Below are 20,889 nucleotides of genomic sequence, written 5' to 3'. Positions count from 1 at the left end.
AGACCATCTGTTTTCTGCATTTTTTTTTTTAGATTTAAAAAAAAGTCAGGAAAACCCTGAACTAAAGTATCAATACTTTGATTGGAGAATCGATATCAGAGCATAAAGATCTGTTATCGGCGGTGACAATATTTCTGTATCGATCCGCACATCACTTTTAATTACATTACATCAGCGTTTCTTACCTACAGAGCCATTGTTGGGCCGACAAAAAAAATATGTGTTTCTCAGCTGTGGTCCGTATGAGCTGAGGCGGGGATCAGCTGTAATACACCTTCCCACCACTTGTGGCAGTCATGACAATATCAAACAAACAGAAGTCCCTTAAGCGCAAAAATACAACTAAAGGGTTGAAGCTGTATTTTCATATGCACGTATTTTATAGTTTAGTTGAGAAAAATTTGTAATTAATATTGTATATCATCAATTTGGTTTATTTATTTTAGCACTAAATCATTTAAATCGTTATTTAGGAGACCCTCATGTGTAGTTCATTTGGTAAGTACTTATTTTTCGCATCAGCCTGACCGAAGCCTAAGGTTTATGAGTTAAATAAATATTAATCTTTGGGATTAACATTTCTTGGCCCTGCGATGAGGTGGCGACTTGTCCAGGATGTACCCCGCCTTCCGCCCGACTGTAGCTGAGATAGGCGCCAGCGCCCCCCGCGACCCCAAAAGGGAATAAGCGGTAGAAAATGGATGGATTGATTAACATTTGCGTTCATATCATTTGACAAGGTTATAAATTCTAAGTAGATTAGATTTTGTTATTGAATAACATCAAATCCAGAGAAAGCAAACCACTACCATGTTTTCTGGGACTGCTGTGCCATAAAGGACTATTGGAAAGAGATACAACAAGCTCTACAGCAGGGGTCACCAACGCGGTGCCCGCTGGCACCAGGTAGCCCGTAAGGACCAAATGAGTAGCCCGCTGGCCTGTACTAAAAATAGCTCAAATAGCAGCACTTACCAGTGAGCTGCCTCTGTTTTTTACATTTTATTCATTTACTAGCAAGCTGGTCTCGCTTTTCTTGACATTTTTAATTCTAAGAAAGACAAAACTCAAATAGAATTTGAAAATCCAAGAAAATATTTTAAAGACTTGGTCTTCACTTGTTTAAATAAATTCATTTATTTAGTTACTTTGCTTCTTATAACTTTCAGAAAGACAATTTCAGAGAAAAAATAAAATCTTAAAAATGATTTTAGGATTTTTAAACACATATACTGTACCTTTTTACCTTTTAAATTCATTTGTCTTCTTTCCTGACAATTTAAATGAATGTTCAAGTATTTTTTTTTGTTATTATTGTAAAGAATAATAAATACATTTTAATTTAATTCTTCATTTTAGCTTCTGTTTTTTCGCTGAAGAATATTTATGAAATATTTCTTCAAACCTATTATGATAAAAATCAAAAAAATTATTCTGGCAAATTTAGAAAATCTGTAGAATCAAATTTAAATCTTATTTCAAAGTATTTTGAATTCCTTATAAAATTTTTGTTCTGGAAAATCTAGAAGAAATAATGATTTGTCTTTGTTAGAAATGTAGCTTGGTCCAATTTGTTATATATTCTAACAAAGTGCAGATTGGATTTTAACCTATTTAAAACATGGCATCAAAATTCTAAAATTAATCTTAATCAGGAAAAATTACTAATGATGTTCCATAATTTTTAAATTTTTTCAAAAAGAATCGAATCGGCTAGTTTTTCTGTTCATTTTTTTCGGTTGAAATTAGAATTTTAAAGAGTCAAAATTGAAGATAAACTATGTTTCAAATTTTTAATTTTCATTTTTTCCTGTTTTCTCCTCTTTTAAACCCTTCAATTAAGTGTTTTTTTCATCATTTATTCTCTACAAAAAACCTTCCGTAAAAGAAAACAAAATGTACGGCGGAATGACAGACAAAAATACCCATATATATATATATATATATATATATATATATATATATATATATATATATATATATATATATATATATATATATATATATATATATATATATATATATATATATATGTATATATATATATATATATACATATATATATATATATATATATATATATATTAAAGGTAAATTGAGCAAATTGGCTATTTCTGGCAATATATTTAAGTGTGTATCAAACTGGTAGCCCTTCGCATTAATCAATACCCAAGAAGTAGCTCTTGGTTTCAAAAAGGTTGGTGACCCCTGCTCTACAGGATATTTTCAAATGTCAAGTACCCCTTCAAAGTAAGACTCTGTTTTTCGGACCTCACGACTGGCTGAAAAAAGATAAACACTTAATAAAAATACAACTAGTGGCTTGTAAAAAGACAATTACCAGGAAATGGATATCACAGGAGAGCCCAACTTTGAAGCTATGGATGGAAATAACAATGGACGTTTATAAAATGGAGAAGATAACAGCTTTTATTCATTATACATTGGAGAAATTGACTTCATACTGGGAAAACTGGGTCAGTTATGTCACGCCCCATGAACCTGATTCTATTTTCTCGCATTAGTGATTGTACTGTGTAAAAAAGATTACTCCCTATATCAATCAATCAATCATTCATTGGTTATTTATATAGCCCTAAATCACAAGTGTCTCAAAGGGCTGCACAAGCCACAACGACATCCGCTGTTCAGCGCCACCATAAGGGCAAGGAAAAACTCACAACCTAGTGGGACGTCGATGAGAATGACAATGAGAAACCTTGGAGAGGACCTCAAATGTGGGTAACCCCCCACCCCCTCTAGGGGAGACCGGATGCAATGGATGTCGAGTGGGTCTGACATAATATTGTGAAATTCCAGTCCATAGTGGATCTAACATAATAGTGAGTCCAGTCCATATGTTTATAGTTTTTTTTCTATTTCAATCAATCAATCAATCAATGTTTACTTATATAGCCCTAAATAACTAGTGTCTCAAAGGGCTGCACAAACCACTACGACATCCTCGGTAGGCCCACATAAGGGCAAGGAAAACTCACACCCAGTGGGACATCGGTGACAATAATGACTATGAGAACCTTGGAGAGGAGGAAAGCAATGGATGTCGAGCGGGTCTAACATGATACTGTGAAAGTTCAATCCATAATGGATCCAACACAGTCGCGAGAGTCCAGTCCAAAGCGGATCCAACACAGCAGCGAGAGTCCCGTTCACAGCGGAGCCAGCAGGAAACCATCCCAAACGGAGGCGGATCAGCAGCGCAGAGATGTCCCCAGCCGATACACAGGCGAGCAGTACATGGCCACCGGATCGGACCGGACTCCCTCCACAAAGGAGAGTGGGACATAGAAGAAAAAGAAAAGAAACGGCAGATCAACTGGTCTAAAAAGGGAGTCTATTTAAAGGCTTGAGTATACAAATGAGTTTTAAGGTGAGACTTAAATGCTTCTACTGAGGTGGCATCTCGAACTGTTACCGGGAGGGCATTCCAGAGTACTGGAGCCCGAAATGAAAAAGCTCTACAGCCCGCTGACTTTTTTTGGGCTTTGGGAATCACTAATAAGCCGGAGTCCTTTGAACGCAGATTTCTTGCCGGGACATATGGTACAATACAATCGGCAAGATAGGATGGAGCTAGACCGTGTAGTATTTTATACGTAAGTAGTAAAACCTTAAAGTCACATTTTAAGTGCACAGGAAGCCAGTCCAGGTGAGCCAGTACAGGCGTAATGTGATCAAACTTTCTTGTTCTTGTCAAAAGTCTAGCAGCCGCATTTTGTACCAACTGTAATCTTTTAATGCTAGACATGGGGAGACCCGAAAATAATAATAAAATAAAATAAAATAAAAATAATAAAATAAAATAAAAATAATAATAAAATAATAATATTTATTTATTTACTATCTGTTTATATTATTGTATGTTTTATCATTATTATTATTACATTTTTTGTATTAATTAATTTGTTAATATTATTATTACTTTGGTTTGTTTTGTTTGTTTTTTTGTTGTTTTTCTCTTTTTTTATTTTTTGGGTGGCATCGTTGAGGCATAAAAAAATATATATTATTTTGACATTTAGAGCAGACAATAGATCAGTGGTCCCCAACCACCGGGCCGTGGCCCGATTGGTACCAGGCCGCAGAAGAATTTTTAAATTAATCTTTATTAAAAAAAAAAAAAAAAAATGTTTTGTTATTTTTTCAAATGTTTTATTAAATCAACATAAAAAACACAATGTACACTTACACTTAGTGCACCAACCACAAAAACGTCCCTTTGTCCCTTTTTCATGACAAAGAAAAAAAAAAGAAAAAAGGACCCCCCCCCCCCCCCCCCCCCCCCCCCCCCGGCCCGCGGGACAAATTATTAAGCGTTGACCGGTCTGCGGATACAAAAACGTTGGGGACCACTGCAATAGATATATGATGTATGCAAATATGATGTAATGGATAGGAATGTCTGACGCTGGACGTAAAAAAAAATTGCTAATTCCGCGTTAATACTGGAGTGGGCTCTGTGCCCCTATGTAGTGGAAAAGTTGGGCCCTGATGTCAAAAAGGTTAAGAATCCCTGCATCCATCCATCCATCCATTTCCTACCGCTTATCCCCTTTCGGGGTTGCGGGGGGCGCTGGCGCCTATCTCAGCTACAATCGGGCGGAAGGCAGGGTACACCCTGGACAATAATTACCAATTAAAGTGATATAAATTTGTTTAAATGGAGATACAAGTGTTTTGAGATCAGAGCGCCGTCACAGAACCAATAAAAGCTCAAAAGTTGAGGTACTACTGTATACTGAAGACCCCTCACCTTGTCTAAATGGTGGTTAGATTCAAAGCCGTATAGATCAGATTAGTTGTGACGCACATGACTCCCATCAGGTTGCAGAGGCTGGACAAGCCGTGGTAGCGGCCAAAAGTTTTCCTGCAGGCTCTGTACTTGGGGTCCTGCTCTTTCAGCTTGGCGTAACCTTCCTTCTGGCTGCCCAGGCCCACCTGGTTACCGAGGCCGTGCTCCTTCTCCACTTCCCACATCTGCAACATGACCTCGGAGGCTGCCGGGCCAAACCACCAGGCGTTGACACCCGCCGTGATCAGAGCCACAATATATAGAGCCATCTGCCAAAGGAGGAGAAGACGAAGACCATTTGTGAGCAAATCGGCATATATAACATTAGGACCACTTGCATAATCTGACAATGGTGTCAGTTCCAAGAGGGGTGACTTCAACTAAATGTTACTGCTGTGGTTGTCGTTGGCACTGCAGCACACTGGTGTGTTTGTATTATTTTCATACATAACATGACTACTACTACTAATCAGAATCAGAAATACTTTATTAATCCCTGAGGGGAAATTAAATTTAATACATTTGGCCCTGTTCACTGTTGTGGAACGTCAAATGGGATAAAATATAAATACAATAATATTTACTACATGTTTAATTAATTAATTGCAATAAAAGACATTGACGTGCAATTAAATGTGTTATTTATTAATTATAATACATTGATTTAAGTATTTACTGAATGACTTCACATTTTACTCATTTAATTTAATACATTATTTTACTATATTAAATCCATTTGTATTTCATGATTTCATGTGTTATTTCAAAATTTAATTATATTCTTAATGTGTCACTTATTTCAGGATTTAATTATTTTACAATTTGTAAACTATTTAAACAATTCATGAACCTGTGTGGAAGATTCATGAATGTATTTTAAACTGTATCAATATTTAATAAACTAGTCAATTACTTGTTTAAATACTAATTGAAATGAGCATTTCATTTCACAATGTATAGATTTATTTCAGGATTCAATTATTAATTCATGGTTTAATTAACTATTTAAGGATGTGATTATTTCAGGATATATATTATGTATTTAATTAATGACTTAAGCGGCAGTTGCAAGAATTTATTTTATTTCAATCAATATTGAAATCAATTGTAAATGAGTTATTTAATTATTTCAACATTTTATCAATTATTAATTTAATTATTTCACTCTTTAATGAGTTATTTACACTTCAACGACTAATTTCATGTTTAATGAACTATTTCAAAAGTTACTCATTTAATTAAAATATTTTTTTACAATATTTTATCAATTAGGTATTTCATAATTACATGTGTTATTTCACTATTTAATGAATTATTTCATGTTTTGATTATTTCAAGATTTTATTATATTACAATTTATATACTATTTATAAAGAATTCATGAACCTGTGTGTAAATAATATCAATATTTAATCAAATGGGCAATTAGTTATTTAAATACTAACTGAAATGAGCATTTAATTTCACAATGTATATATTTATTTCAGGATTTAATGATTAATTCATGGTTTAATTAACTATTTAAGGATGTCATTAATTCAGGATTTAAATTATGTGTTTATCTATTAATCTGAGCTGCAGCTGCATGAATTAATTTTATTTGTATCAATATTGAATCAATTGTAAGTTAGTTATTTAATTATTTCAACATTTTATCAATTATTTGTTTAATTATTTCACTCTTTAATTATTTATTTGACACTTCTACGACTTATTTAATGTTTTAATGAACAATTTCAAAATTTACTAAATTAATTTAAATAAGTGAAGTGAAGTAAATTATATTTATATAGCGCTTTTCTCTAGTGACCCAAAGCGCTTTTACATAGTGAAACCCAATATCTAAGTTACATTTACAAACCAGTGTGGGTGGCACTGGGAGCAGGTGGGTAAAGTGTCTTGCCCAAGGACACAATGGCAGTGACGAGGATGGTGGAAGCGGGGATCAAACCTGGAACCCTCAAGTTGCTGGCACGGCCACTCTACCAACCAAGCTATAATGCCCCTGTATACTAATTTGGATATAATATTTTTTTTTTTACAATATTTAATTAATTTGTTATTTCATAATTGCATGTTATTTCACAATTTAATGAATTATTTCATGTTTTGATTATTTCAGAATTTTATTATACTACATATCTTAAACTATTTAAATAATGCATGAACCTGTGTGGAAATAATATCAATATTTAATCAACTGGTCAATTAGTTGTTTATATAATTACTGCGATGAGTATTTAATTTCACAATGTATGGATTTTTTTCAGAATTTTATTATCAAGTCATGTTTTAATTAACTATTTAAAGATTTAATAATTTCAGGATTTAAATTATTTATATTAATTTTTTTAACCTTAGTGGCAGCTGCATGAATGTATTTTATTTGTATCAAAATTGAATCAATTGTAAATGAGTTATTTAATTATTTCAACATTTAATCAATTATGTATTTAATTATCTAACTATTAAATTACTTATTTTACAATTGAATGACTTATCTAATGCTTTAATTAAATATTTCACAATTGAATGGTTTATTTTACGCTTCAACTAATAATTTAATGTTTCAACTAATTATTTCAGGATTTGATTCTTTCCTGATTTGACTTTGACAGCTGAGGTTGACAAGTAACAACCTCTGAAATAAATGATTAAAACCTGAAAAAATTAAGTCATGAAATTATTCATTAAAACATGAAAAAAATTATTAAATTGTGTAAGATATCATTACATTGTGAATTTATTAAATAGTTGAAAATAATTTGTTAAACACTAAAATAACTAAGTAGTTGAATACATATATTTGTACATTAAATTAATTAATGACATTTAACAAAACATTAAGGTGTACAATTTTAATTGTAATTCATTGTTGACACAATTAAGTCATTATTTGAAGATTGATTTATTTACTTAATTTACTCCGTTGAACACATTTGAAATGGAACCATCAATGCACTGTAGCTTGTCATTAAGCCTCCATACATTAGGTGGCGGTATAAATCTCATACGTATGTTTTTGTGTGCTTCTTTACCTGGACGGTTTCATGTGTGTCCAACAGCTCTCTTGGATGATACACAGCATAAATAGCCAGACTGATCAAGTGGCTTCCCAGCAGGCAATGGAAATAAACCGGGATGAGTTTACTCTGCACCAGACCAAAGGTGTGCCGAGTCACCTGCCACACCAACGCAAAACCTGCAGACGCACAAAGTGAATAAAAACATCACAAAAGTGCACAGAGTTAACTAAATATGTCCCCCTCTTACCTGCAATGAAGGAGACCCAGACCTGCATGCCCCAGGTGAGGGAGAGCACCAGGAGGTGGAACACTTTCACCAAGTCTGAGGGGTCCCCCTCAGTTGCCATGGTGACACTACTACAACTTAGACAACAGACACGATAGTGTTTACCTTTCACAGTATCATTTGCACGTTATTAAATACGGGTTCAGTAATACTGTGTCATTTCTGAAAAGTGGCAACCTAGTCAACAATTTCAATGCATGCTCTGAAACAGGGGTCTCAAACACGCGGCCAAAGGGCCAAATGCAGCCCGCGAGATGTTATTTTGCGGCCCCCACCTTAATATGTAAGTTTATATTATTGCGACCCCCAAGTTTTATATGTATGGCGCTTGACAGCGTTGTGGTTTTTGGTTCCAAAATGGTTATTTCAATGTTCTGGGTTGCCTACCCCTGCATTAGTGGAAAAGTGGCAAATGAGTGAAAGCGACAGAAACGTTGCCATGGAGACGAGGGTTTTCTTACGTGCCCGGCTGCAGTCACACCGCGACACCTGTCCGTCAGTAATAACAGTCCCCGATAACCTGGACCAATTCAAAACGTTATTTATTTATTTTTTTAATTGCTTAATTTTCATTGCCTCACACGATGAACACTACATATATTTCTATATGACGCCAGATATGACTTCGGGAGCCGTCATTTTTTTGCGCTCACAATCCCGGTACTTTCCCGGCTGTTATACGCCGACCGCCGTGTTGCTGTAGGGAGGAAAAGCGGAACAACGCACATTGCGGAAATAACATTATTCTCTGTGCGTCGGCTCAATACAAATATATTCCACAACCCCAATCATGTCTTTTTCAAAGCCTGCAGTGAAGAGAAGGGTTCGTGATGTGCAAAGACAATTCCAGAAAAAGTGGGAGATGCAATATTTCTTTGTTGAGCACAGGGGCATCCCGACGTGTCTTATTTGCACAGAGAAAGTTGCGGTGCACAAAGGGATACAATTTGAAACGTCATTATTAGGGCTGCGAATCTTTGGGTATCCCACGATTCGATTCAATATCAATTCTTGGGGTCACGATTCGATTCAAAATCGAATTTTTTCAATTCAACACGATTCTCGATTCAAAAACGATTTTTTCCCGATTTAAAAGGATTTTCTATTCATTCAATACATAAGATGTCAGCAGGATCTACCCCAGTCTGCTGACATGCAAGCAGAGTAGTAGATTTTTTTAAAAAGCTTTTATAATTGTAAAGGACAATGTTTTAGCAACTGATTGCAATAATGTAATTTTTTTTAAACTATTAAACGAACCAAAAATAAGACTTATTTTATCTTTGTGAAAATATTGGACACAGTGTGTTGTCAAGCTTATGAGTTGTGATGCAAGTTTAAGCCACTGTGACACTATTGTTCTTTTTTATTTCATTTTATAAATGTCTAATGATAATGTCAATGAGGGATTTTTATTCACTGCTATGCTGAAATGATCAATCAATCAATCAATGATTATTTATATAGCCCTAAATCACTAGTGTCTCAAAGGGCTATAACTAATATTGATACTGTTGTTGATAATATTCATTTTTGTTTCACTACTTTTGGTTTGTTCTGTGTCCTTATTGTGTCTCCTCTCAATTGCTCTGTTTATTGCAGTGTTGCTGGGTCAAGTTTGGTTTTGGAATTGGATTGCATTGTTATGGTATTGCTGTGTATTGTTTTGTTGGATTGATAGAAAAAAAACTTTCTTTTTTTAAAATGAGAATCGATTCTGAATCGCACAACATGAGAATCGCGATTCAAATTCAAATCGATTTTTTCCCACACCCCTAATCATTATACAACCAGACATGCTGAGGAGTATGCAACATTTTTTTAAAGAAATATGTTCTTGCAGCTTTAGCCAGACTCTGCGTTCAGTGGCCACCAGGCAAATTGAGTTTGAGACCCCTGCTCTAAAACGTAGCAGGCACAAAGATACGAGTGTGCATTTTGCAGCATGCTCGGGGTGTGTGTGCAACAGATAAGGATGTAGTTAGGCGGTGCACAGGCAAGTCAAGTGGGCATTTTTAAGTTTAAAAACGCATCGTTTAGATCAGGGTTCCCCCACCTTTTTATAAACCAGCGACTGGTTTAATGTATGCATTATTTTCACGGACCGGCTTTCTACGTGTGGCAGATCAAATCAGCAAAAATTGAGCATGAAAAAATTCATATTTGGCCACGATCTGGCACATTAACATTTTATTTGTCCATTAATATGCATTGTCCCATGTACTATAACAAAGGAGTTGTAATTTCCATCTATTAACAAGCTTATTGATGTGTTTAGCGGGACAGCGGTAGTTTATAAATTAAATCATGTTTCTGCGCGCCCGGTAGCAAATGCATCCCGGACCGGTACCGGTCCCCGAACCGGTGGTTGGGGACCACTGATTTAGATGACAAAGTAAAAGTGTCAAAGTGAAACCAGTAAAACAGTGTGTGCACCATTTCCACTCTGGACATGACAACAAGATAATTGAGAGTTATACGTTTTGCATGACCAACATTACTTCGTTGAAAAGGCATTACAATGTATTTATGAAAAAAAAATCGGGACATACCTGAATTCCTGACAATATTCGGAGTCCAATATTACTTTGCAATACTGAATTTAGTTAGAAGTCCAAAGTGCAGTCGCTGGATTACCACTTCCGTTTCTGCTCATTAGGCCCGCCTACTGCAGTGATACAAACCAATAGCATTACCTTATTTAATGACGTCACCGTTTTCCAAGCTTTGTCTTGTCACGCCAAATTTCTTCTCCCTACAAACCCCCCTCCCCCCCCCACATTTACTTCCAGGGTCATGATTAATACAGACGTTTTGTTAACGCTATATTATAAAAATATAACGCTATATTATAAAAATACAGACGTTTTGTTAACGCTATATTATAAATATGTTTTAAAAACAATTTACAAACACAAGCTAAGGGATGACATAAGAGGAAACGTGTCACCGGAAGTAAATGCGTCATCCCATAGCTTGTGTTTGTAAATTGTTTTTTAATTTTTTTTATAATATAGCGTTAACAAAACGTGTGTATTTTTATAATATAGCGTTATATTTTTATAATATAGCGTTAAGAAAACGTTTGTATTAATCATGACCCCGGAAGTAAATGGGGGGGAAGGTTTTGTAGGGGGGAAGAAATTTGGCGTGACAGCCTCATTCGTTAGACTAATAAATGGTACAGGAAATTCCTTAGGCATTACAATTTATTCATGTAAAAAAAATGGAACATACCTGCATTCCTGACAATATTCGGAGTCCACTTTGTAATACTGTACTGCACTTGTTATATTAGAAGTCCGAAGTGCAGTCACTGCATTGCTACTTCCGTTACCGCTCATAAGGCCCGCCCACTACTTGGTGACGTCACCAGCTATTTTTTTTCCCCTCAAGCTTTTCCTCATTTATTAGACTAATGAATGGTACAGTAATTCCTTAGACATTAAAATTTATTCATGTAAAAAAAATCGTGACATACCTGGATTCCTGACAATATTCGGAGTCCAATATTACTTTGTAGTACTGCACTTGTTATATTAGAAGTCCACTTCCGTTACCCGCCCACGGGAGTGATGCAAACCAATAGCATTACTTTATTTGATGACGTCACATCTATTTTTTCCCAAGTTTTTCGACATTTATTAGACTAATAAATTGTATAGTAATTCCTTAGTTGTAATTTAGATCAGTTTTTAACTTTCACACGGATCAATGAAGCACTACCATTGATATATAAATATATGTTTTAACGCACACGGATACGTTTTACTATGCTGCATTCAATGCCCTCGGAATTCGCGGCTAGTAAGACGTCACGGACTAGCTTTTGGCGGCGGCACTCCAGTGAACAATTTGCAGTAACATGGATGCCTCATAGAAAGGTTCTTCGTCTTTTTCTAGCTCCTTCCACGTAGACGATTCAGAAAAACGTACCGGGTATACGGAGCGAGGTTGTTGAAGACGAAACCCCGCTCGGAAGGTACGTCTGTTTCTCATCGTGTTTCACTGTGTAAACAAAATGCTGCAATGAGTTCACCGTCCTGTTAGTCGATGTACAGTTAAAACCTACGTTTGGCATTATGTACTCTGCTCTTTGAAGTCTCAACTAAATACATGTTACCTTTTATTCCTAAAAGGGACAAGCGGTAATAAATGGATGGATGGTAGTGTAAACGTTAAGCTTGGTAGCGGTTAGCAACATTAACATTAACATTAGTCTCTACTCATCAGTACGTTGTTAGTATCCGGCTTTTCAAATGAAATAAATACTATCAAGTTCAGACATCGATCATTATTCAAACATATTGTTATATAAACGGTACTATAATTGAAGTACACTAGCTTTAAAAAACAACAAAAAAACACACCATTACGTCGGTGCGTGGTTCTCGCGATAGTACCGGTGAGTCACGTGACTGCTTTGACTTCCGGTAACTTAACATAAAGAGTGCACATAGTAATTATTTATTTTATTTTCAAAAACCTTCATTTATAATATATAACATTTACATACAATCAAATAAATAATAATAATAATCAGAACAAGTACAGAAACAGTACAAAACAGCGCCAGGGGGTTGTAAACTCAATAAAGAAACTAAAGAAGAATCCATCCATCCATTTCCTACCGCTTATTCCCTTTTGGGGGCGCTGGCGCCTATCTCGGGCTGCGGACTGGCACTGAGCGCCGGGACGGACAAGCTTCAGGTATCGGACATCTCAGTCTTCTTAGACATATCCTCGCTCAACCATGCGGACTGGACATGGCTGCGAGTTAGTGGGCGGCAGAGAGAGGAGTTGGCTCTCTTGGTTTGCTTTGTTGGGTCTGCTCCTGTCTCTGGCCATACTGTTTCCACCCCAGCAGACGATGGTGTGGAACACCGCAGAGGCCACCACAGTGTATATGTTTCTTTTACTTTTTATTCATAGCTGTATGTAGAAGTGGCTGGTTTTATCAGCTCCGCTGCTTTAATGTCTTTCATGTCCTTTGTTTTCTTTGAATTTTGATGTTTCCCTCTTACAAACATGTAAGAGGGATGTGTTTAATGGCTATGAGTTGTTTTTTTCTTCCCTTGGCCTCAGTCTGGACCCCCTTTCCAGAGGCCCAGGCTTAGACCAATTTTTTAATTTTATTTGATTTTAATATGTTTACCTGTATCTCAACTTTTTTGTAAGGGGCGCCGGAAGTCAGCAGACCCGTCAGCGATCCTGTTCTGTCTACCTGTAATGTTTGTCTGATCTTGAAGGGGATTGTGCTGAAAATGTTAATTATCCTGAAGGAATAAATAAAGTACTATATGTGTATGTGTGTGTATATATATATATATATATATATATATATATATATACATACATACATACATACATACACACATGTATGTATGTATGTGTGGAAATATATGTGTGTAAACCCATAGGCTCACACAAGTTCCCTAAATAATTCAAATTTGGAACACAGCATCATAGTTTTCATAGCTTTTTTGGTTGTTAGAGGTAGAAAGCGTTTTAAAGTAAATTTATAATTATTTTTTAAAGGCCTGCGATGAGGTGGCGACTTGTCCAGGGTGTACTCCGCCTTCCACCCGATTGTAGCTGAGATAGGCGCCAGCGCCCCCCGCGACCCCAAAAGGGAATAAGCGGTAGAAATGGATGGATGGATGGATTTTTTAAAGGCACAGTGCACACAGTGATATAGATACACCTTTACTAGTACTGTGAAACATATAATGATAAAAGGAGATCCAATAGCATTTATATCTAGTGTGTATATTCACAAATACCCAAATCAGCTATACTGTTCATACATAAGTATTGTATACAATGCTCTCAGAATCAAAATCACAAATACTTTAATAATCCCAGAGGGGAAATTTAGATTTTCAGCACAATCCCATTCAAGAGCAGAAAAAAACATTGCAGGGAGACGGAACAAGATCGCTGACGGGTCTGCCAACTTCCGGCGCCCCTTACACAAAAGGTGAAAGACAGCCCCTGGTTAGGGGGTCCAGACTGAGGCCAAGGGAAACAAACATCATAGCCATAGCACACATAAACATGTGTGTAAGAGGAAAACATCAAAGGACATTAAAGGACTTCTGCTTGGGTGGGGGGAGCATGGCCAGAGACAGGAGCAGACCCAACAAAGCAAGCAACTCTCGGCCAGTGTCCAGTCCGCATGGATGAGCGAGGATGCGTCTAAGGAGACCGAGGTGTCCGATACCTGCTCATTCAGCCAACCCACTGTGAAGCTTCTCTGTCCCAGCGCTCAGCGCCAGCTCCGCAGCCCCGTCTCTTCATCCGCACCTCCTCCAGTCTCTCCAAACGGACTCTGGTGGGGCAGAGACCCAACCGAACAGCTGGTCTCTATGGCCAAGAAGCTCCCGGGAGGCAGATCCAGAAGTTCACAAAAAAAGCACAGCAGAAGTCACGAAAGTGCCACCCCTTGTCACACAGTCCCAAAGGGTCCCCAACCAAAGGGCAAAATCTCCTAGGGTGGATGTTAAACCACATTGCTTCACACACACACAAATGGAGTGACCTTTTCCTGAGATGTTTTATTTTTGTCACTTCTGCATGATATCCTTTTAACAGTATTGGAGCATGGTTGTTGTTGTTTTTTTTAAATGCTGTGAAAGTATGAAATATTCCAAAGTTTTTCGCTCTCTTTGTGTTCTGCAGCTGCCACACAAGACAAATGGGGCGCCGAAAGTCCAAGAGAAAGCCTCCTCCGAAGAAAAAAATGACAGGCAACTTGGACACCCAATTCACGTGCCCGTTTTGTAACCACGAGAAGTCATGTGACGTGAAAATGTAAGATGAACTCAGTATTCTGTGAAAAACACAACAAAATGCCTCCTTAACTAAAGAGTGAATATTGTTTGTTTTCAGGGAGAGAACTCGAAATACAGGAATTATATCATGCAGCGTTTGCTTGGAGGAGTTCCAGACTCCTATAACATGTATCCTTTTGTTGTGTTGCATTATATATCTGTTATATATATTTTTGGTTTTTTTTTTTCCTCAACTTTTTTTGATACAGATTTGTCGGAGCCAGTGGATGTTTACAGTGACTGGATAGATGCATGTGAAGCAGCCAATCAGTGATCAGCTGAAAATGTGTAATGCATCCTTTATTTTAGATAATGAGCTTTTAAGTCGACACAGCATATTTTTAAAGTAGGTTTCCTATTAATTGAACATATTTCCAGTATTATACATTGTTATTAACTCCCCTTTGCAGGATTAATTTAGTACCATAAAATAATATGCATTTTCTTTTGTGCTTTTTGAAATTGTAGTTTGTGTGCTTTGGCCAGGTATGCAAAGATGAAAGCAAATGAAAAGGGAAAAAAACCAACAATTTATTTTACAATGTTGTGTAATTTGTCCAACTCGATTTTAGACCTGTTTTTAATATCACAAGAGTGACTCAGAGCTGTATTTTCAAGTGTTTTTATTGCAAAAATATCATGTTTAGTGAAAGCTGTAATAGAAAAATGTTACGATTGATTTATCACTATAGCCGTTCTACTTCACAAAGGTCCATAAATGCACTGTAAAATTTGCTTTTTCTTCCACTGAATCAATTAAAATAATTAAAAAAAAAAGTTTGATTGTGTGTACTACATGTTTAAGTTGGGGAATCCAAATATCAATGCCATAATTTTTGCAGGAGCAATGAGATGATCACCCAACAAAAAGTGTAATTATTCAATCTTGACTAAAAAAGTTTCTTGATTGATTGATTGATTGAAAATTTTATTAGTAAATTGCACAGTACAGTACATATTCCGTACAATTGACCACTAAATGGTAACACCTGAATACGTTTTTCAACTTGTTTAAGTCAGGGTCCACGTTAATCAATTCATGGTACAAATATATACTATCAGCATAATACAGTCATCACACAAGTTAATCATCATAGTACATACACTGAATTATTTAGAATATTTACAATCCGGGGGGTGGGATGAGGAGCTTTGGTTGATATCAGTACTTCAGTCATCAACAATTGCATCAACAGAGAAATGGACATTAAAACAGTGTAGGTCTTACTTACTAGAATATGTACAGCCAGCAGAGAACATAGTGAGTTAAGATAGCATAAGAACAAGTTTATACATTAGAAATACATTTGATTATTTACATTAGGTTATTTACAATCCGGGGAGGTGGGATGTGAATGGAGGAGGATATTAGTAAAGTGTTGAAGTTGCCTGGAGGTGTTGTGTTAGAGTGGTTTTGAAGAAGGATAGAGATGCACCTACTTTTACACCTGTTGGGAGTGCATTCCACATTGATGTGGTATAGAAAGAGAATGAGTTAAGACCTTCGTTAGATCAGAATCTGGGTTTAACGTGGTTTGTGGAGCTCCCCCTGGTGTTGTGGTTATGGCGGTCATTTACGTTAAGGAAGTAGTTTGACATGTAGTTCGGTATCAGGAAGGTGTAGCAGATTTTATAGACTAGGCTCAGTGCAAGTTGTTTTACTCTGTCCTCCACCCTGAGCCAGCCCACTTTGGAGAAGTGGGTTGGAGTGAGGTGTGATCTGGAGTGGAGGTCTAAAAGTAACCGGACTAGCTTGTTCTGGGATGATTGGAGTCTAGATTTGAGGGTTTTTGAGGGGCTGGGGTACCAGGAGATGCAAGCGTAATCGAAAAAGGGCTGAATGAGTGTTCCCGCTAGAATATTCAAGGTGCTTTTGTTGACCAGAGAGGAGATTCTGTAGAGGAATCTCATTCTTTGGTTGACCTTTTTGATTACCTTGGTTGCCATTTTATCACAGGAATGATTAGCCTATAGAATGGAACCTAGGTAGGTGATCTCATCCTTCCTGGTGATAACAATGTCACCCACTTTTAAAGTGAAGTCACTGACTTTCTTAAGGTTGATATGGGACCCCAATAGGATAGATTCCATTTTACCTAAGTGTATGGATAGCTTGTTGTCAGCGAGCCAGGTGCAAATAGTAAAGAGTTCAGCTCTGAGGATGTGTTCCACCTGTGACTTGTCCTTGCCGGATACCAGCAGGGCCGAGTCATCCGCAAACAGGAACAATTCACTGTGGCATGCTGATGGCATGTCATTTATGTATATTAGGAACAGTAAAGGTCCTAGTATACTGCCTTGGGGGACTCCACAGCTTACTGAGAGGGGAGGGGACATGGTGCCGTTCACCTCTACCACCTGTTTCCTCCCCTCCAAGTGAGTTTGCATCCAGCTCGATGAGGTTTTATCGAATCTGATTGCTCTGAGCTTATCCAACAGTATGGCGTGGTTAACGGTGTCAAATGCCTTCTGAATGTCCAGCATGACCATGCCCGGGTCCACCTCATGTTTGATGTGGTCGGTCAGATAGAGAAGGCATGTGTCAGTGGAGTGGTTAGTTCTGAAGCCGAATTGGAATTTGTACATTAGTTTATTAGTAGCAAGGGATCTATCAACCTGTTCATAAACTATTTTTTCCATTACTCCCGAAATGGAACTGAGAATAGAAATAGGTCGATAGTTACCAGGTTATAATTTGCTTCCTTTTTTATAAAGGGGGGTTAGTCTTGCTATCTGGAAAACCTTGGTACTTGGCCTTGTTTGAGTGAGAGGTTTATTGTATGTGTGATTATTGGGGCAATGGTGGTGGCAGAGTCCCTGAGGAATCTGAAGGGGATAATGTCAAGGCCGGTGGCCTTGTTTGGGTGGAGCGCGCTCAATTTATTAAAGGGGAACATTATCACAATTTCAAAAGGGTTAAAAACAACAAAAATCAGTTCCCAGTGGCTTGTTGTATTTTTTGAAGTTTTTTTCAAAATTTTACCGGTCTCGGAATATCCCTAAATAAAGCTTTAAAGTGCCTTATTTTCGCTATCTTCGAAACCACTATCCATTTCCCTGTGACGTCATACAGTGCTGCCAATGTAAACAAACAATGGCGAATAGCACAGCAAGATATAGCGACATTAGCTCGGATTCAGACTCGGATTTCAGCGGCTTAAGCGATTCAACAGACTACGCATGTATTGAAACAGATGGTTGGAGTATGAAAGTATTGAAGAAGAAACTGAAGCTATAGAGCGAATAGCTATTGACGCTATTCATAGCCATAGCATGGCCGAATAGCTGCGTTGGCATCGCCGGTAAAATGTGCGGCCCAAACGATCAGGACTTTCGCATCTCTTGACACTGGAGCAACTTAAATCCGTCGATTGGTAAGTGTTTTTTTCGCGTTAAATGTGGGTGGAAGGAAACGTAATATAGTTGCAAATGCATCTGCAGGTTATCCATACATCTCTGTGCCATGTCTGCTTTAGCACCGCCGGTAAATAGCATGTTAGCATCGATTAGCTGGCAGACACGCCGCGACCAAATATGTCTGATTAGCACTTAAGTCAACATCAACAAAACTCACCTTTGTGATTTCGTCGAATTTATCGTTGCAAATGCATCTGCAGGTTATCCATACATCTCTGTGCCATGTCTGTCATCGCCGGTAAAATGTGCAGACACTTTGGCACATTCAATGGGGGTCTGGCGGCAGACACTTTTGCATCTTTGGGCCAGTGGTGCAACTTGAATCCCTCCCTGTTAATGTTGTTACACCCTCTGACAACACACTGACGAGGCATGATGTCTCCAAGGTTCCAAAAAAATAGTCGAAAAAGCGGAAAATAACAGAGCTGATACTCGTGTGTGTAATGTGTAGAAAATGAAAATGGCGGCTGTATTACCTCGGTGACGTCACGTTCTGACGTCATCGCCACCAAAGCAATAAACAGAAAGGCGTTTAATTCGCCAAAATTCACCCATTTTGAGTTCGGAAATCGGTGAAAAAAATATATGTTTTTTTTTCTGCACCATCAAGGTATATATTGACGCTTACATAGGTCTGGTGATAATGTTCCCCTTTAAGCACCTCGTCAAAAGTGGTGGAGTCATGGAAATAAGGGAAGAACATTTTTCAATATCATCGAGACGTTAGATGCAGACAGGAGGAAAAAATCACTGGTTAGGGTTTAGGACCGCAGTGTTTCTTAACCACAAAGGGCTGCCAAAAAATGATCTTTTTCTCAGCTGTGGTTTGTATGGGCTGCAGCAGTCTTCAGTTGTAATACACTTTTTCACCACTTGTGTCAGTAATGACAATCTCAAACAAACAGAAGAAGTCTCGAGTGGTGAAGCTGTATTTTCATTTGAATTGTATTGACAGTTTGTCTAAAAAACAAATTATTTATTATTAATTGAGTAAGAATGTATTCATTTTAGCACTGCATAATTATGGGTAAAAAAATGTTCATTAGTTTGTATGAGTCCCTTCTTTTGCAGTAAATTCGATTAGTATTATTTTTATAATCAGCCTGACCTAAACATTGATAATAATCATTTTATGTGGCCTGCGATTTTTTACATCGATTTTAGGGCTAAAAAAAATACTGTCCAGTCAGTCGCCAGAATTTACCGTAAAAACAGTGATACCATTTTTCTATTTACAGTAGTACAGGTAGAAAAAACACCATCAATTCTACGATAAAATGATGGCGACTGAGCTTCCAGTTTAGAGAGTATGTAAAAAATATACAATGATCAAATGCAATCTTATAAAAAATACCATGAGGTGATGCCTTACACATTTATGCTACAAGCGACCGGCCCTTTAAGGGCAGCCATAATAGTAAAATGTTTACCATGAATTGATTTCCGTGGACCCCGACTTAAACAAGTTGAAAAACTTATTGGGGTGTTACCATTTAGTGGTCAATTGTACGGAATATGTACTGAACTGTGCAATCTACTAATAAAAGTTTCAATCAATTAATACAAAAGGTGTACGTTTTAATTTTGTTTTTATGGAAATACACAAACTGTATTGCCAAAAGTATTTGGCAATGCACTCAGCATTAAGTGTTGGAATTTGGGGTTAAATCACCAAAATGACTCCCGGGCGCGGCCACCGCTGCTGCTCACTGCTCTCCTCACCTCCCAGGGGGTGATCAAGGGTGTTGGGTCAAATGACAACGTGGACACCGACGTAAAGAAGTTGAAAAACTTATTGGGGTGTTACCATTTAGTGGTCAATTGTACGGAATATGTACTGTATACATACATAATTTTTAATATATCACTGCAATTAGGCGCTTTTGGTAGCCATCCACAAGCTTGTGGTTGAATTATTGACCACTCCTTTTGACTAAATTGGTGCAGTTCAACTACATTTGTTGGTTTTCTGACATGGACTTGTTTCTTCAGCATTGTCCACATGTTTGGGAAGGTCATTCTATTACCTTAATTCTCGCCTGATATAGCCATTCCTTTCCCACTTTTGACATGTGTTTGAGGTCATTGTTCTGTTGGAACAGCCAACTGCGCCCAAGACCCAACCTCCGGGCTGAGGATTTTAGGTTGTCCTGAAGAATTTGGAGGTCATCCTCCTTTTTAATTGTCCCATTTATTGTCTGTAAAGCACCAGTTCAATTGGCAGCAAAACAGACCCAGAGCATAATACTACCACCACCATGCTTGGCGGTAGGTATGGTGTTCCTGGGATTAAAGGCCTCACCTTTTCTCCTCCAAACATATTGCTGGGTATTGTGGCAAAACTGTACTGTACTGTGTGATCTACTAATAAAAGTTTCAACCAGTCAATCAATCAAACTGACATCATATTGAACCATATGGGTTAGGAATGGGATGGCACTTCAAGTTCATATGTCAGTCAAGGCAGGTGGCCAAATACTTTTGACAATATAGTGTATTGGTACCTAAAAGGCC

General features: G+C 37.3%; 2 protein-coding genes across 5 annotated transcripts; one reads left to right on the top strand and one right to left on the bottom strand.

The window, feature by feature from the left end:
• Positions 1 to 4,306: 4,306 nt before the first annotated feature.
• Positions 4,307 to 12,527, bottom strand: tmem205 (transmembrane protein 205). Of its 4 annotated transcripts, none has more exons than XM_061885569.1 (5): positions 12,198 to 12,527; positions 11,363 to 12,133; positions 8,087 to 8,202; positions 7,852 to 8,015; positions 4,307 to 5,082 (listed from the first exon to the last, which is right to left on the bottom strand). In XM_061885569.1, the coding sequence occupies exons 2-5, from the start codon at positions 11,467 to 11,469 to the stop codon at positions 4,780 to 4,782; spliced, it is 690 nt and encodes a 229-aa protein (XP_061741553.1). In that variant the 5' UTR covers positions 11,470 to 12,133; positions 12,198 to 12,527; the 3' UTR covers positions 4,307 to 4,779. The 4 variants fall into 4 exon arrangements, with proteins under 4 accessions (XP_061741553.1, XP_061741556.1, XP_061741555.1 ...); XM_061885572.1 differs by adding an exon at positions 10,678 to 10,793 and having other exon boundaries at positions 8,087 to 8,196; positions 11,363 to 12,525; XM_061885571.1 differs by adding an exon at positions 10,678 to 10,793 and having other exon boundaries at positions 11,363 to 12,523.
• On the top strand, positions 11,898 to 15,515 carry LOC133541868 (transcription elongation factor 1 homolog). Its single transcript, XM_061885574.1, has 4 exons — positions 11,898 to 12,107; positions 14,807 to 14,938; positions 15,017 to 15,087; positions 15,168 to 15,515. Exons 2-4 carry the CDS (start codon positions 14,823 to 14,825, stop codon positions 15,230 to 15,232), a joined length of 252 nt encoding a protein of 83 aa, XP_061741558.1. The 5' UTR covers positions 11,898 to 12,107; positions 14,807 to 14,822; the 3' UTR covers positions 15,233 to 15,515.
• Positions 15,516 to 20,889: the final 5,374 nt, after the last annotated feature.

This window comes from Nerophis ophidion, linkage group LG23 (assembly GCF_033978795.1).
Source record: "Nerophis ophidion isolate RoL-2023_Sa linkage group LG23, RoL_Noph_v1.0, whole genome shotgun sequence".
In the NCBI taxonomy this organism is placed as follows: domain Eukaryota; kingdom Metazoa; phylum Chordata; class Actinopteri; order Syngnathiformes; family Syngnathidae; genus Nerophis; species Nerophis ophidion.
The sequence above is the reverse complement of the archived record's forward strand: the minus strand, read 5'-3'. Positions and strand labels throughout refer to the sequence as shown.